Raw genomic sequence first — 18474 nt, 5'->3', positions numbered from 1 at the left:
GTTTCTTTTGCTGTGCAGAAGCTTTTAAGTTTCATATAGTCCCATTCATTTATTTTAGCTTTTATTTCCATTGCCTTTGGAGTCAAATTCATAAAATACTCTTTGAACCCAAGGTCCATAAGTTTAGTACCTGTGGGTTTTCTTCTATGCAGTTTATTGTGTCAGGTCTTATGCTTAAGTCTTTGATCCATTTTGAATTAATTTTGGTACATGGTGACAGATAGCAGTCCAGTTTCATTCTTTTGCACGTGGCTATCCAATTCTCCCAGCACCATTTATTGAAGAGGCTGTCTTTCCTCCACTGTATGTTTTTAGCTTCTTTGTCAAAAATTATCCGTCCATATTTATGTGGTTTTATTTCTGAGTTCTCAATTCTATTCCATTGGTCTATGTGTCTGTTTCTCTGCCAATACCATGCTGTTTTGATTATTGTAGCCCTGTAGTACAAGTTAAAGTCAGGGAATGTGATACCTCCAGTATTGTTCTTTTTTCTTAAGATTGCTTTGGCTATTTGGGGTCTTTTGCGGTTCCACACACATCTGATGATGTTTTGTTCTATTTCTTTAAAAAATGCCATTGGGATTTTGATGGGGATTGCATTAAATCTGTATATTGCTTTGGGTTATATGGCCATTTTAACTATGTTGATTCTTCCAATCCATGAGCACGGAATGTCTTTCCATTTCTTTGTGTCTTCTTCAATTTCTTTCAAAAATGTCTTATAGTTTTCAGCATATAGGTCTTTCACATCCTTGGTTAAGTTTATTTCTAGGTATTTTATTCTTTTTGCTGCAATTGCAAAAGGAATTGTTGTTTTGTATTTCTTTTTCTGAGATTTCATTGTTACTATATAGGAATGCAATGGATTTTTGTATGTTGATTTTGTAGCCGGCAACTTCACTGCATTCGTGGATTGTTTCTAATAGCTTTTTGGTGGAGTCTTTAGGGTTTTCTATATATAGCATCATGTCATCTGCAAAGAGTGATAATTTAACTTCTTCATTCTCAATTTGGATGCCTTTTATTTCTTTCTCTTGCCTGAGTGCTCTGGCAAGGACTTCCAACACTATGTTGAAAAGCAGAGGTGATAGGGGGCAGCCCTGTCGTGTTCCTGAACGTAGTAGAGCAAAGGGCTTCAGTTTTTCACCGTTAATTATGAGATTAGCTGAGGGCTTGTCATATATGGCCTTTATTATGTTAAGGTGTTTTCCTTCTACACCTATTTTATTAAGTGTTTTAATTATAAATGGATGTTGTATCTTGTCAAATGCTTTTTCTGCATCAATTGATATAATCATATGATTTTTGTCCTTTATTTTGTTTATGTGATGTATCACATTGATGGATTTGCAGATGTTGAACCATCCTTGTGCCCCGGGGATGAATCCCACTTGGTTGTGATGAATAATCTTTTTAATGCATTGGTGTATTTAGTTTGCTAGAATTTTGTTTAGGATTTTTGCATCTGTATTCATCAGAGATATTGGTCTGTAGTTTTCTTTTTTTGTGTTATCCTTACCAGGTTTTGGTATCAGGGTAATGTTGGTCTCATAAAATGAGTTACGGAGCACTGTCTCTTGTTCAATTTTTTGGAAGAGTTTGAGCAGGATTGGTATTAGATCCTCTTTGAAGGTTTGGTAGAATTCACTAATGAAGCCATCTGGTCCCGGGCTTTTGCTTTTGGGAAGGTTTTGGATGACCGATTCAATTTCATTACTGGTGATCGGTCTGTTTAGATTTTCCAGTTCTTCATGGCTCAGCCTTGGAAGGCTATGTTTCTAAGAACTTGTCCATTTCTTCTCAGTTTTTGACTTTGGTGGCATATAGTCCTTCATAGTATTCTTGGATGATCCTTTGTATTTCTGTGGTGTCCGTGATAACTTCCCTTTTTCATTTCTGATTTTGTTAATTAGTGTCTTCTCTTTTTATCTTAGTAAGTCTAGCCAAGGGTTTGTCAATTTTGTTAATCTTTTCAAAGAACCAGCTCTTTGTCACATTAATTTTTTCTATTGTCTTTTGTTCTCTCTTTCATTTAGTTCTGCTCTGATTTTTGTTATTTCCTTTCTTCTGCTGACCTTGGGTTTCACTTGTTCTTCTTTTTCTAGTTCTTTAAGGTGTAACATGAGGTTATTTATTTGGGAGTTTTCTTGTTTCTTGAGATAGGCCTGTAATGATATAAACTTCCCTCTTAAAACTGCTTTCGCTGCATCCCAAGAATTTTGGTAGGATGTATTTTCATTGTCATTTGTTTCTATGCATCTTTTGATCTCTCCTCTAATTTGTTCTTTGACCCAGTCGTTCTTTAAAAGTATGTTGTTTAATCTCCATGTATTTGTGTTTTTTCTTGCTTTCTTTTTGCAGTTGATATCCAATTTCAAAGCCTTGTGATCAGAGAATATGCATGGTATGATTTCAATCTTCTTAAATTTGTTGAGGCTGATTTTATGTCCCAATATATGGTCTATCCTTGAGAATGTTCCATGTACACTAGAAAAGAATGTATAGTCTGATGTTTTAGGATGAAGTGCTCTATATATGTCAATTATGTCCATTTCATCTAATGTGTCATTTAGGGCTGCTATTTCGTTATTTATTTTCTGTTTGGATGATCTATCCATAGCTGTCAATGATGTATTTAAGTCCCCTAGTATAATTGTGTTTTGGTCAATTTCTCCCTTTAGTTCTGTTAGTAGTTGCTTGGTGTATTTCGGTGCTCCCTGATTGGGTGCATAAATATTGATGACTGTTATGTCTTCTTGTTGTATAGTCCCCTTCACCATTATGAGATGTCCATCTTTGTCTCTTGTTATCTTTTTCACCCTGAAGTCTGTTTCATCTGATATCATTATGGCTACACCTGATTTTCTCTGGGTACCATTTGTTTGGAGTGTCAATTTCTACCCTTTCACTTTGAGTCTATGCTTATCCTTGTAGCTGAGATGTGTCTCTCAGAGACAGCATATGGTTGGGTTTAGTTTTCTAATCCAATCTGCTACTCTGTGCCTTTTATTGGTGAGTTCAGTCCATTTACATTAGGGTGATTATTGATATGTGAGGATTTCCTGTCATTCTATCTTTAGTTTTCTGGTAAGACTGTGTCTCCATTGTTTCTTTGCCTTTTTGTTGTTGTCTATTATTTCTGTGCGGTGGTATTCTATGATGTTTCCCTCTGTTTCTTCTTTTATTACAGTATATATTTCAGTTCAGGATTTTTTTTTGAGTGGTTACCCTTAAGTTTATATAAAGAAAGTTTGATATTTAGAATATTCCATTTTCTTCAGCACACTTACTTTCTCCATTCCCATATTCTGGTTCAGGCCTTTACTCTCCCCCTTTTTATGCTTTGGTTGCCACAAATTGTCCTTGTTGATGGTGGTCGAATAGCCTCCTTTAGTATTTCTTGTAGTGAAGGTTGTATGTTAGAAAATCCCCTCAGCTTCTGTATGTCTAGAAAGGTCTTTATTTCTCCTTCATATCTAAAGGGTGTCTTTGCTGGATATATTATTCTTGGCTCATAATTTCTCTGTTTCAGTAGTTTGGATATTTGGTTCCACTCCCTCCTGGCTTGTATAGAGTTTCTGCTGAAAAATCTGATGATAATCTAATGGGCTTTCCTTTGTAGGTTACGGTCTTCTTTTCCCTGGCTTCCTTGAGGATTCTTTCTTTGTCATTGATTTTAGACAGCTTCAATACAATGTGCCTTGGAGAAGGCCTGGTGGGATTGAGGTAATTAGGTGTTCTATTTGCTTCTTGGATTCAAGGATCCAGTTCTGTCCACAAGTTTGGGAAGTTCTCATCAACAATTTGTTTGAATATATTCTCTGTTTCCTTCTCTCTTTCTTTTCCTTCTGGTATGCCCATTATTCTTATATTGCTCTTTCTGATGGAGTCTGAAAGTTCTTGTAGAGTTCTTTCATTTCTTTTAAGTCTCAAGTCTCTTTCTTCTTCCATCTGTGTAATTTTCAGGTTTCTATCTTTGATGTCACTGATTCTTTCCTCCATCTGGTCAATTCTACTACCTAAGCTGGTTATTTCATTCTTAATTTCTTCTATTGAGTTCTTAATCTCCAGAAATTCTATTTGGTTCTTTTTAAAAATTTCAATCTCTTTCATAAAATGCTCATGTTGTTCTTTGATTGTGTTTCTGAGTTCATTAAACTGCCTTTCTGTGTTTTCTTGCATCTCGTTGAGTTTTTTCAGAACTGCAATCTTGAATTCTCTGTCATTTAAGTCACATATTTCCATATCTTTAAGTTCCTTTTCTGGAGACGTTTCACTTTCTTTCTGAGCTATCCTGTTGGCTTGGTTATTCATGGCAATTTCTGATTTATTATTTCTCTTCCTAGACATCTACAGGAGTGGCTTCTGCAACAGGTTGATAGGAAGAGGTCTTTCTTTTGTTTTCCAGTACTTGTTGGTAGAATGTTTTATTTTCTCTCCGACTGCAGCCTTTTTTTTTCTATCTCACACAGTAGTGCTATGTTTTTTCTGCACTATTCCAGCTTCTCACACAATGGGGGGATTCCCTGGGAGATGGGCTTCTCCTCTGTTAATAGTTCACCTGGGTCACAGGGCGCAGTGTCTGTGTGGGTATGCGGAGAGCTTTTGATGTTCCAAAGCTCTTCCTGCACCAGATTCAGAGCCTGTATGTTTCAGCAGTCTGTTTACTCCTGCAGGGATCCGCCCAGATAGGTGGGGCCAGGGGCGGGGTGAGTTGTGAGAGGTGGCCCAGAGCAATGGCAGTGACCACCACCACAGCCGGTCCTGCTTCCACAGCTCCCTCCCCTTTGCCGGAACTAGTTGGGCTGCGAATTTGTGTCTGTGGGCCACAGTTCTCAGAACAGCAAATATTCTGTTCTTTGGATCTGACACTGCTACTGTTCTGCTTCTAGCACTGGGCAGGTGGGGGTGGGGCGAGCTCTGGGAGGGTAGGGAGGGGGCGGCTAGTCTCAGTGCCTAAGGCTTCCATTCTCTGTGGCAGTGAGGGCTTAAACCACCATTTTCAGCCTTCTTCCCTCAGTCTTTTCTCCGAGGTCTCTGCCGTGAGCGTTGGGTTCAGCCATGTTATATGCTGCCCCTTCAGCCCTGTGGGCCATAAGCGGAGCCCTAGCAGTCCGAGTTCTTCCCTCTCCTGCAGCTGTGGTAGCTCCGGGAAGCTGCGAGCTCGGAGCACTGAGCTAGGTCTGCATCCTGCGCCTGCGCAGCTGTCTCCACACTTCTCCCTTCCCTCCTCCCCAGCTCGCACGATTCACCAACCTTTAGCTGAATTTAGTAGTAGACCTCTTCGTCTTGTCTCTCTGCTGTGCAGGGAGTCCTTTGTGAAGTTATTATTGTTTGAGTAGTTATAAATTCCAGGGGAGCTTTACAGAGACTCACCTCATGCCACCAGTTTGATCCCTTATCAAAGTAAAAGTATTTTTAAACTTGTAGCTTCACAGGATAGAAACAGCCCACTTCATTTTAAAACAGTATGATGGTAAAATTTGACCAATATATAACTACAGAGCAATATATTTTAAAAAGTAAGAAAGTTGCCCTGTAATTTTTCAGTTGCAAATGCAATGTATAAACATTGAGTCTTGTAAATTAGATAAGGCAGAGAAGATCCCTGTGGGACTATGTTTGGCATATTTTGAGTCTTAGTGGTCTTTTTGTAAACGGCAGAAAAACACATCTTTATGCATTAATTTGAAATGTTGTACTTATCTTGGTTTATTTTCTTGGCAGGTTAGGCCTGTAATGCATGATGAAGAGAAGGTGAAAATGCCAGAGGCTAAGGTATAATAATGACTAATATGACCATTATTATTAACCTAATTATTGTTTATATTGATGCTGGCTGTTCTTAGAAAGTAACAATGACTTGGAAAGCTACACTGAGAATTAGTCTTATGAAGAGAGAGGACCTGATTGCCTCAAAAGTATGATTCTGGGGTACATTCCTACTGCACTCAAAGAAATATCTCTTATTCATGAAATGCCTACAGTTCCACTCTTAGAGATTCATTCTGTTTGCTAAAAAATCCCCTTCCCCCTTTAAAAATATAAACAACACTGAGAAATAACATAAAGCTCTAATGTGTTTGGGTTGCTCAGATCCTTTCCTGAGAACAGTTTTGATAGAAAGAGGAAATAGACTAACTGGGGGCAGCTGCTGCCAATGATGAAGAGCTGGAGAGGTCACAATAAGAGAGGGAAAACAAGGTTTAGAAAAAGGGATACCCGGTAGGGGGAGGGATGATGAAGATAAATTTGGTTGCTTTGTAATTGTCTAGGACTGGCTGCTTTTAAGTGAATCATTTACAGGAAATGGAGACGTGGGATCTTAAATTCTTCCAATTTATGGGAACTTACCAGTAAATGTAACTCATTGTTCCTTCAAATTATTTTTGATAGTAGTTAGAATGTGCATGCCATGTATTTGAAATAACGTTTCAGATTTAAGAAGAAACAGGGTGTACTGTTCACGTAATTAACTTTGTGATTTATTTTCTATTGAAAGATTGAAGACATACGTGTTTTGGAGGAGCAAATAGAAACATTAAAGATTAAGTTAGAGAATGAGAGAAAGAAGAGAGAAAGGTACTGGAAATGATGATTTATAACTGTTCATTCGTAGCTCATTCAATAGTTAACCATCTATAAATTTATTACAGGTCTAGGAAGGAATCAGAATGGATAAGCAAAAACTGGGAAAGGAAATTCCTTATTCTCAAGAACAGGTATAGTGTGGTGATATATACAAATTCTATTTATAAAAATGTGACTAATCTTTTAAGGAAATGGGGAGGAATTTTTCTGTATATATTAATTAATATGAAATACCCTCATACACTTTTAACAAGAAATGCAAAATAATTGGCCTAAAGTAGAAAAGTAGTCAAAGTCACTTCAAACAAAAAATAATGAAAAACTGTTTCATTCCCAATCTCAGTGTTTCAACTTTAAAGGATCAACAGGACAGAGAATCTTTCTTGATACCTGGTTTAATCAGTCTTATATAGTCATCTTCCTCCATAGGGATTCCTCCATATCGGGCAATATTCCTGCTCATTTTCACATAGTGGAATTTAACTGCCCTATATCTTCTTTGTAAACCTGCTTTATATACTAGATCCTCTTCCCTTTTCCAGACAAAACAACACCAACTCCTTAATTCTCAGATTTATTTTTCATTTACATAATAATGTTAATTTCTCTTCCCTATGTCATCTTTGTCTTTTTAAAAATGGAGAAAGTGACACCACAAAATTCTGAAAAGGTTAAAAGCAATGCTAAGTAGAGAAAATGCCTATTTTTTTCCTTGTCCTAAAATGTTAGCATGAAAACTCTATATTCTATTTTTTTAGTTCCTGCCATAATTTCCCCCAGATGTTCTTCTTTATCATGTGTTGGAAGTTTCTTTGCAAGATTTTCTCACAGTCAAGCATCAAGGCAGAATGGATTCAGTGTCTGATGTCAGAGGTCAAGCCTGAGGCTCCCACATGACTTCATGGGGTGATAATGCCCCACATTTGCACTGCATTTCATGAGCATGCACTATGTATGTGTGCACGTATAAAATTCTACACATTGCTGTATACATTGCACTGAAAAAAAATTCCAGGTGGCATATCGAGCATCCACGTACCAGAAATACCACCAGACAGTGGGTGGAGGATCTCCTTCTGGTGGTAAAATGTTCTGCTTTCCACTCTGGCTTGCATTTCACATCTGTGCTGATAACTACTCTGCTCTGAAAACATGTGCCTATCAATACTTGCCTTGACTACCTGACACAGTTATTATAAGGCTAGCATGTAGATATTGGTGAAACAAGAGACTGAGATCACAGGAAAACTTAAACACACACTGAATTTCATTTTCCCACACATGGATTTGGGTCTATCTCTGAAACTGAGTAGAATGTCTTTCCCTTATTTATTTCTGTGGGGTTCACTTTCATCTTTAAGATTTCGCTTGTATCTGACCCTATGGGATTCATCCTGTACTCAATGACCATTTACAAGAATGTCTCAGTTTTTCTTCTAATTGATTTGCTGTTAACCAAGATGTTGACAATTGTATTTATTGTTTCTCTGCAGATTTATGTTGATACGTAATTATTTAGAACAGCAGGAAGTATTATTACATACTTTCTATGTGTTTTCTCATTTAATCAAGACTGACGGGAACATAATGTTGGGACATGGTGCATTATGTCTCTGGTTTGGTTGCATCACCAGGTGTTAATTCAAGGTGATATATGCAATAACATAGGGAGTGTATATATCCAGAATGCTGCATCATGGTGTGGTATGGAGATAAATTGTACAGTAGCAGACTTGTGTGTGTTAAAATGATAATTTCATTTCACCATAACAGATCTTAGATCAGGAGCAACCATTTTTGTTTAGTAGAAGAAAAACTTTACCTTAGCCGGTCAAAGAAACAGTCCAATCCAATTATTTCTCAACCAGTTCATGGTTTATATTCAGTTCCAGTCCAATTCAGAGCTTCATCTCCAACCCCCTTTTTCATCTCTGCTGAATTGGCTCTATTTCCAGGAAGATTAAACTTAAGCAATGCTGAGAAGGGCAGGGGCTAGTACTTCCTCTTAGCATGGCATACCTATCTCAGCTGCTGATGTGATCATTGTCATTTCTCTCAGCACAAATGGTGCTCAGGTGTGACACATCGGCCCAAGAATAAATCGCTACTTGCCTGATGCAGCAATGATGCAGCCACTCCTACCTCAACCCCAGGACTTGATCCATATGTACCCATCTGATCCAGGATATAAAATCAATACATAACAAATCAGTTGTGTTTCTATACACTAAAAATGAACTACCAGAAAGAGAAATTAAAAATCAATCCCATTTACAATTGCATCAAAAAGAATAAAACACTTAGGAATAAATATACCATAGAAGGTAAAGATCTGTACATTGAAAATTATAAGACATTGATGAATGAAATTGAAGAAGGCACAAATAAATGGAAAGATACTCTGTGCTCACAGATTGAAAAAAATTAATATTGTTAAATGTCCATTCTACCCAAAGCCAGGTATAGTTTCAGTGCAATCCCTATCAAAATTCCAAAGGAAGTTTTCAAAGAAATAGAAGAAAGTAATCCTAAAATTTGTATAAAATCACTAAAGACTGCAAATAGTCAAAGCAATCTTGAGAAAGAACAAAGCTGGAGGCATCATGCTTCCTGATTTCCAACTATAGTACAAAGCTACAGTAATCAAAACAATGTGGTATTGGCATGAAAACAGATACACAGATCAGTAGAATGGAAGAGAAAACCCAGATATAAACGTATATATGGTCAATTAATTTATGACAAAGGAGCCAAGAATACTCCATGGGGAAAGGCAAGTCTCCTTAACAAATGGAGTTGGGAAAACTGGACAGCCACACACAAAAGAATGAAACTGGAACCCTATCTTTACACCATACACAAAAGTCAACTCAAAATGGATTAGGTCTTAAATTTAAGACCCGAAACTGTAAAGTTTCTAGAACAAGACACAGGAATAAAACTTCTGGACATCAGTCTTTGCAATGATTTTTTGGATTTGAAAATAAAAGCAAAAATAATAATAATAATAATAAAAGCAAAGGCAACAAAAACAAAAAAGAACAAATGGGACTCCATTAAACTAAAAAGCTGCATAGCAAAGGAAACCATCATCAAAATTAAATGGCAACCTACAGAATGGGAGAAAAAAATTTGGAAATCGTATGTCCAATATGGGGTTAATATCCAAAATATATAAAGAACTCACAGAACTCAATAGCAAAAAACAACAAAAAAAAAAAAAAAAAAAAAAAAAAAACAGGCAAAAATCCCCAAACAATCCAATTAAAAAATGGGCAGAGGAACTGAATAGGCATTTTTTCCCAAAGACATATAGATGGCAAACAAGTACACAAAAAGGTTCTCCACATCACTAATCATCAAGGAAAGGCAAATCAGAACCACAATGAGATATTACATCACACCTGTTAGAATTGCTATCATCCAAAAGACAAGAGATAATAGGTGTTGGCAAGTACATGGAGAGAAGGGAACATTTGTGGACTGTTGGTGGGAATATAAACTCATTCAGCCACTGTGGAAAACAGTATGGAAGTTCTTAAAAAAAAAAAATAGAACTACCACTTCTGGGTATACATCCAAAGAATATGAAAATAGGATATTGAAGATAAATCTGCCCTCCCATATTCATTGCAGCATTATTCAATATATAACATATTTTTACAAAAGTTAGAATAATCTTGTACATATTAATCTGCAACTTGCCCTTTTTAACACTCTATTTTGGAAAGCTTTCTCCACTGAAATATACCTCACTCATTTTATTTTATTTTAATTTGTTTTTCAGTTACAGCTGACATTCATTATTTTATATTAGTTTCAGTTGTGTAGCATAGTGGTTAGAAATTTATATAATTTATGCAGTGATCTCCCCAATTAGTTTAGTACATCCCTGGCACTATACCTAGTTGTTGCAACTTTATTGACTATATTCCCTAGGCTGTACTTTACATCCCCATGACTATTTTCTAACTACCAATTTGTATTTCTTAATCCCTTCACGTTTCCGTTATTGTGTTCTTTATTTCTGACTGATTCTTTTGTGCTTTCTATCTCCATTTTTATATTTCCTATTCCCTGCCAAAGCCCTCCCTGAGATTACTGAGCATCCCCATAACCAGTGTCTGGAACTCTGTGTCTGGTAGATTGCTTGTCTCCATTCTCTTCAGTTCTTTCTCTGGAGCTTCATTCCGCTCCTCCACCTGGGACACATTTCTCTGTCTCCCCATCCTGCCTGCCTCCCTGTGTTTGTTTCTGTGTATTATATTAAGTAGGGCTGCTATGTCTCCCGGTCTTATTATAGTGGCCTTATGTAGCACTTGTCTTGTGGGGACCAGTAATGCAGTCTTCCTGGTCATCAGAGCCAGGTGCTACAGGTGTGTCCCTTGTGTGGGTTGTATGTGCCCTCCTGTTGTAATTAAGCCTTGGTTGTTGTTTGCCCATCAATGGGAGGGATTGACCCTCAAGCTGATTGGTTGTGAAGACTGGCTGTGACGACAGTAGAGAAGCTGTTTTGTGCAGGTGCTGATCCTACAGAGCAGGGTTTGCTTTAGTGGGGTTCTCTGCCTGCAAAACAAGTTCAGCCACAGCCTATGCCCAGCGGGGGCCACCTGGCATGAGCCACAAAGTAATCTTCAGTTGGCTGCCACCTGCGCTGGGCTTGGAGGTGCCCCACAAAGAGATGCAAAGCTGTCACCCAAGGCCTGCTGCCACTAGCACTGAGCCTGGGGCCTTTCAGCCAGAGGTACAGGACATGCCAAAGCCAGATGTCGCCAACTTGGGTTTTGTAAACTTTCAAGAAATTCCAGGATAGTTTGAACCATGAGCCAAGACAAGCCATCTATATGGAAAAGTCACTGGAAGCTGCCTGAGTGTGCCCAAAACTTGGGTGGTACAGGGTCTCAGGAAATCAGGGCAAATGAATTGTGTTGGCCAGGTTGATGGAGTCTCAGAGATGGCAGCCACTTGCATCTGCACTTTGGGAGGGAGTGGGGTCAACAAAGAAACAATGGCTTTTGCCAGCATCTCAGTCTGGGAGAAATCTGCACCTCCAGCTCTCACCCTGGAACCAGATAATTCAGTTCTTCCCCCTATGTCCCTGGAGCCTTTCGAGCTGCTTCCCCAGTGCTAGATCTCAGAGCAAGTGAGTCTGTCAGTGAGCAAGTCTGTGTACGGGTGTTTTGAGAGGAGCACCTGGGAATGCACCCACCCTCTGTCTCACTCAGCCACAATCTCTACTGATTTTCACAGCCAGAAGCCATGGGGATTTCTCTCCCTGGCACTGAAACCCTGGGCTGTGGAGCCTGTTGTGGGGCTGTGACCCCCCCCCCACCTCATACACACACACACACACTCCTTCCAGGGGGACCCCTGCAGCCAAGATATCCCTCCTGACCTTTAAAGGCCACACGAAAGTATGGGACCAGCCTGCCCTACATCTACTCCACTCCCACCAGTCTCAGCATGGCCTGCTGTACATGTCCCCAGCTGTAAGGCTTCAGCTCAGCCAGACCTCAGGCAAGTCTCAGCAATGATTATTCTGTAGTTCAGTTGCAATGTTGATATGGTCGTGAGAGGAGGCAAGCACAGCATCCACCCACTCCACCATCCTGACTGTATTCTATACCACCTCTTCTTTATGTTGTCTATTGATGGGCACTAAGGTTTCTTTTATATCTTGGCTACTGTAAATAATGCTGCAATAAACATAGTGGTGCATATATCTCTTCAAATTAGTGTTTTGGGTTTCTTTGGATAAATATCCAGAAGTGGAATTGCTGGGTCATAAGGTAGTTCTATTTTTAATTTTTTGAAGAACCTCCATACCATTTTCCATAGTGGCTGCATCAATTTCCAATCACATCAATAGTGCATGAGAGTTCTCTTTTCTCAGCATCCTCACCAATACTTGTTTTTTGTTGATTTATTGATGATGGTCATTCTGACAGGTGTGAGGCGATGTCTCCTTGTGGTTTTAATTTGCATTTCTCTGATGATTACTAACGTTGAGCATCTTTTCATATGTCTGTTGGCCATCTGTATGTCCTCTTTGGAGAAATGTCCATTCAGGTTCCTTTACCCACTTGTTAACTGGATTGTTTGTTTATTTGGTGTTTAGTTGTATGAGTTTTTGTATAAATTTTAGATATTACCCCCTTATCAGATATACCATTGGCAAATATCTTCTCCCATTCAGTAGGACATCTTTTCGTTTTGTTGATGGTTTCCTTTGCTGTGCAAACACTTTTTAGTTTGCTGTAGTTCCATTTGTTTATTTTTTCTTTTGTTTCCCTTTCCCAAGGAGACATATCAAAAAATATACAGAGGGCGCCAAAAAATGTATACATATATGTTTTTTAATTTTATAGGGTAACAGTGTGTTTTTTCCAGGACCCATCAGCTCCAAGTCAAATTGTTGTCCTCCAATCTAGTTGTGGAGGGCACAGCTCAGCTCCAAGTCCAGTGCCGTTTTCAATCTTTAGTTGCAGGGGGCGTAGCCCACCATCCCATGTGGAAATCGAACCAGCAACCTTATTATTGAAGCACGCACTCTAACCAACTGAGCTTACCGGCCACCCCATTTATACACATTTTAAGAAAGGAAGAAACTATTAAAATTGTAATAATATATACCAATAACAAAAGATGAATACAAGTCACGTTTGACTTCTGCAATTACAAGAGGTGCTCAAAGTGGTTACCATCAGCATCCAGGCACTTCTGATTATGGTGAACTACTGCTTGAGCAACATTGACCAAAGTGTCTATTTGTATACATTTTTTTGGCACCTCCAGTGTATTACTAAGAGCAATGTCAGAGAGTTTACTGCCTATGTTTTTTTCTAGGATTTTTATGGTTTTGGATCTTATACTTTAAGTCTTTAATTCATTTTGAGTTTATTCTTGTATATGGTGTAAAAAGGTGATCCAGTTTCATGGTTTTTTTTTTTTTTTTTTTGCATGTATCTGTCCAGTTTTCCCAACACCATTTATTGAATAGATTGTCTTGCCTCCTTTGTCAAAGATTAAATGACCGTATAGGTGTGGTTTTATTTCTGGGCTCTCTATTCTGTTCCATTGATCTATTTGTCTGTTTTTATACCAGTACTGTGCTGTTTTGATTACTGTAGCCTTGTAGTTAAGTTTGATATCAGGTAGCATGATACTCCAACTTCATTCTTTCTGAAGATTGGTATGGCTATTTGGCATCTTTTATGGTTCCACATAAATTTTTAGGATTATTTGGTCTAGTTCTGTGAAAAATGCCATTGGTATTTTGCTAGGGATTGCAATGAATTTATAGATTGCATTGTGCAGTATGGACATATTAACGATGCTAATTCTTCCCCTCCATTAACACATAATACATTTCCATTTATTTGTATCTTCTTCAAAGGCCATAAATGACAAACCCATAGCTAAGATCATACTCAACGAGAAAAAAGCTAGAAACATTCTCCTTAGGATCACAACAAGACAAGGATGCCCACGTTCACCACTTTTATTCTGCATCGTATTGGAACTCCTAACCACAGCAATCAGACAAGAAAAATATTTAAAAGACATCCAAATTGGAAAGGAAGAAATAACACTGTCATTATTTGCAGATGACATGATACTATATAGAAGGAACCTCAAAGATTCCACCAAAAAACTATTAGAACTGATAAATAAATTCAGTATATTATCAGGATACAAAATTAATATTCAGAAATAGGTTGAACTTTTATACACCAATAATGAACTATCTGATAAGAAAGAAAAATTTACTATGATTTTTTGTGTTGTTGTTCCTTTCTCTCTGCTAGCAAAAGTTGTCCACCATACCCTTAGGTTTCTCTGCAGAACATGCTTTCCTGATAGTGAAACTCCTGATTTTAGCATCATTTGCAATCTAGATAGGCTGAGAATTTCCCAAATTTTTGGTATACTTGTGCTTAAATACATTGTCATTATTTTTGATGCTTAATTTCTCCAATCTTAAGGCAATTGGGGTCCTTTAAACTTGACTACTGTGTTCTTTTGACATAATCTTTGATGACTCCCTTAAAAATAAAATGTCCCAGGCTCATCTTGTACATTTATTGGCTTAGTTCTGGAAATAGTCATTTCTGAAAGATGCCCTGGTTCATTTTAGGGAGAAATGTTTTTAAAACCACAGTTTTGGTGCTCGTTGCCACTGTATAGCCACTGCTTCTGTGCCTTTCAGGGCTGGAAAATATGTGGTTTTAAAAATGAAAGAAGTGCATATTCATATTTTAAAATTTTTCCTTGTCTTTTCTCTTACACTGAAAATTCTAGTTCCTACCATATGAACATAATGCTGATTTGCTTTATCCTATGATTTTCATACATTTTATTTTCACGATTGCTTTTATTTCAGCTTTTATGTTCTTAAAAATGAGATGTTTATGAGGCACACATTGTACCGTCAGTTTGCAGTGCTTGCTGACACATCTTTCAATTACATTGTAAGTATCTATAATATTTAGATGCTATCTGTCTTTTTGATATCTGCACGTCTTTCTTAGTTAACATTTATTGAACCCCTGCCACTACGGGCTCTGGAGATAGTACATGGCAGTCACTCTGCTAGATACTGAGGGCGTAAGACAGAGTGCCTGAACCCAAACAGCTCAATCTGGTGTGAGATATAGATGTATAAACAAACTGTTACAATGCAATATGGTTGAGCTATAATAAAGGCAAGTGAAATTTTCAGAGGAGGGGTGACTCATTCGAGCTGGGAAGTAACTGTCAGTATGAACGTTTGTGAACATGGATGAAATGTTGGGAAACATCAAAGTTCAAGACCCAAGTAGCCAGTCACTTCCCAAGGGAAAAAGGAGATTAAAGAATCTGTTTCTAATACCATGTCATTTATTTTCATACTAGAAGTCACCTGTAGATAAAGTCCAATTCCAAAATAGACTATTTTTTAACCTGTTAACTTAATGTTTCCATTTGGAGTTATAATAGATGCTATTGGGCATCTGCTTCGATGTTAAGTGTTCTGTTGCCAAGTCAAATTTGTGGGAAAGGACACAAGAAGTATAAAGTATAGTTTCTTGCTTTGAGAGGCTTACAATCTAAAATCACTTTCTTTTTAAATTTACAACATATATTTTTCACTTAAAGACTACTTTCTAAACTTATGTGGCTACAAGAGATCAAAGAACTTAGAGACATTGGTAAGATAACATTAAATAAATTCTAGTTTTAAACTAAATTTAGATAGTAATCTGAACCTTGCTAAGGATTTTAGTAAGTAACTCCCTTGAAATGTTCCCAAATTGGTCTAAATAGATAGGAATATATATAGTCTCTTTCTTCCCCTTCCGGTTTTCCTTTTCTCACCTGAAACTTACAATTTCAAGTGGAGTACTCCTCATTTTAGATATCTAATCATCTGGACAAATAAAATATTTGAGGACCCATGAGAATGCTGTGCCACTTAAAATCAGGCTTGTTTTAGGATTATCTGGTAAAATTTTCTGGTAAAATTTGAATTGTCTGGGCTCTATAAAACAGACTTCTAAAATCTCACAATGATACCCATCCAAGCAGGTATCCAGCCTTTTTCTTGAGAAAAATCTTGGCCCTGCCCTCAGATGATCACGCAATCTATCTTCCTAAGGAGGTGGGTGGTTCTCCATCTAGATTAGAATATATCTATGTGCCACTGCTTATCTGGGGTTCCAGGCTCTGAATCCTTATCTCTACACCCGTACAGTACATAGACACTCAAGAAACTAATAAGAGTGGATAGTATATATATTGAAGAAAAATAGACAGGGGAGAGAGGGAAAGAAAGAGTGATGAATAAGTGAATGAGTTTGGAGTACCCTAACATTTTCCCTTGGTTCCCTACACTCTAGTCACTCATCCACTCCACAAATATTTATTGAGCACAAATATGTACCAAGCACCATGCTCTGTCTTGGAAATAAGACAGTGCACATAGCAAATATGGCTCCTTCCTTTATAGACTAAAAATTCCATGACATCATGAACTGGTCTTATAAACTGTTTTACTCCCAGAGGTTAGAATAGTGCCTGAGCTACAGTATAGAAAGATAGGTATTAATAAGGAAAAACTTTACATATTTGAATATATGCTATGAAAGAAAAGATTTCTTATTATTGAGGTATATTTTATATACAGTAAACTGCACAAATATTAAGTATATCATTTGAAGAGTTTTGACCTGTGTAGTCATCACATAATGAAGGGGTAGAACATTTCCACCATCCCTAAAATTCTCCTTGTATCCATTTCCAGACAGTAGCTTACCCAGATTCTCATGCCAAACAAACATTGTTCTGATTTCTGTCAGTACAGGTTAGTTTGCCTGTTCTTAAATTTATTGCAGATGGAATCATACAGTATATATTCTTGTATGTCTGGCTTATTTTACTCAGCATAGTGCTTTTAAGATTCATTATGTTATTGTGTGTATCTGAAACAATTATTTTTTTGTGTCGCTTCACAGTATTTTATCGTATGGAATAGACCATAATTTGTTTATCTCTTCCCCCCTTGATGGACATCTGAGCTGTTTCCAGTTAGGGGCTATTTTGGGGGGCAAAACTGCTACAATCATTCTTGTACAAGTCTTTTGGGGAAATATGGTTTTGTAACTCTTGGGTAAGAATGGAAAGGCTGGGGCATAGGAATGTGTATGTTTGCCTTTATAAGAAATCACCAGTATTCCAAAGCAATGGAATCATTTCACCGTCCCACCAGTAATGTTTGAGTTCCTAGTGCTCCATATCTGATGTTGTCAGTTTTTTAATTTTAACTATGCTAAAGTAGTATCTCACTGAAGTTTTAACTTGCATTTCCCTGATAATTAATGATGTTGAGCATCTTTTCATGTGCTTATTGGCCTTTCTTAGATCCTCTTTTGTAAAGGGACTACTCAAAACTTTTTTTTTAATTGTGGTAAAATGCACATAACAAAATTTACCATCTTAACCATTTTAAAGTGTACAGTTCAGTAATATTAAGAATATTCACATTGGTGTGGAACAAATCACCAGAATCCCTTTTTTCTTACAAAACAGAAACTCTGTACCCATTAAACAACAACTACTTTCTCCCTCCCTCAATTTGCCTGTTTGTAATTATTATTGAGGATTTTTTCTAACACAGTATGTACCTTTTATGTCTTTCAGAAAGTAAAACCTTTATTTGTGCAGTCTAAAGTGAACTTAGTAACAGATTTGGCATCTTCTGGAAGTAACAGTCGTACATCTTCGGTAGGTAGATTATTTTCTTCCTTATTAAACATTTAATCAATCAGTATTATTCAGCCTCAGTAATAAAACTTTTTGGTTTAATCTACAGACAGACAACAATCAGATCTCCTTTCTGCCTTCATCAAAAGGTAACAATCTTTATTCTTGGAAAAAAGGTTCATACACAGAATGAAAGGGCACTTAGTCTAGAATAATATTGCTTTTCTTTGTTATCCTGAAGTGTTTGGTATTCTAGGTAAACACATGACTTTCTTCAGAGAATTTATAAAACTAATAGATACGCTGAATAAAAGAATGCTGATATGTATTTCTGAATATTGATCGCTGCTAATCAAAAATGAATTTAGTCATACTTCAAAACTAGAAACTCAGTTAGAATCATGTTTCATTTTTATTAGTTAAACTGCCAGCCAACCTGACGCTCCTGTTAAATTCCTATTTTTCCAATTTAACAATTAGAAGAAAAATATGACTATTTCGAGCATACTATTTCCTATCAGTCCTTACAAGACTTCAAATTGGACTCTTTTGAAACTGAAAGTATGTTTTGTCCGTAAGTTTCTATAAGTCTTTGGGGGATACAACCATACTTCTTTTATTTAAACTTGGAAAGCAAAATAG

At 37.2% G+C, this 18474-nt stretch overlaps 1 protein-coding gene across 1 annotated transcript in view; it reads left to right on the top strand.

Moving 5' to 3' along the window:
* Window positions 1-17889, top strand: part of LG02H10orf67 (linkage group 02 C10orf67 homolog) — a 94601-nt gene extending 76712 nt beyond the window's left edge. Inside the window, 5 exon segments of the mRNA XM_074324840.1 lie at window positions 5728-5778; window positions 6503-6582; window positions 6657-6722; window positions 14975-15062; window positions 17770-17889. Coding sequence (XP_074180941.1) covers window positions 5728-5778; window positions 6503-6582; window positions 6657-6722; window positions 14975-15062; window positions 17770-17889 — 405 coding nt within the window.
* The last annotated feature ends 585 nt before the right edge of the window (window positions 17890-18474 follow it).

This window comes from Rhinolophus sinicus, linkage group LG02 (assembly GCF_036562045.2).
Source record: "Rhinolophus sinicus isolate RSC01 linkage group LG02, ASM3656204v1, whole genome shotgun sequence".
NCBI classification, from domain to species: domain Eukaryota; kingdom Metazoa; phylum Chordata; class Mammalia; order Chiroptera; family Rhinolophidae; genus Rhinolophus; species Rhinolophus sinicus.
This window is presented reverse-complemented; position numbering and strand designations above follow the sequence as displayed.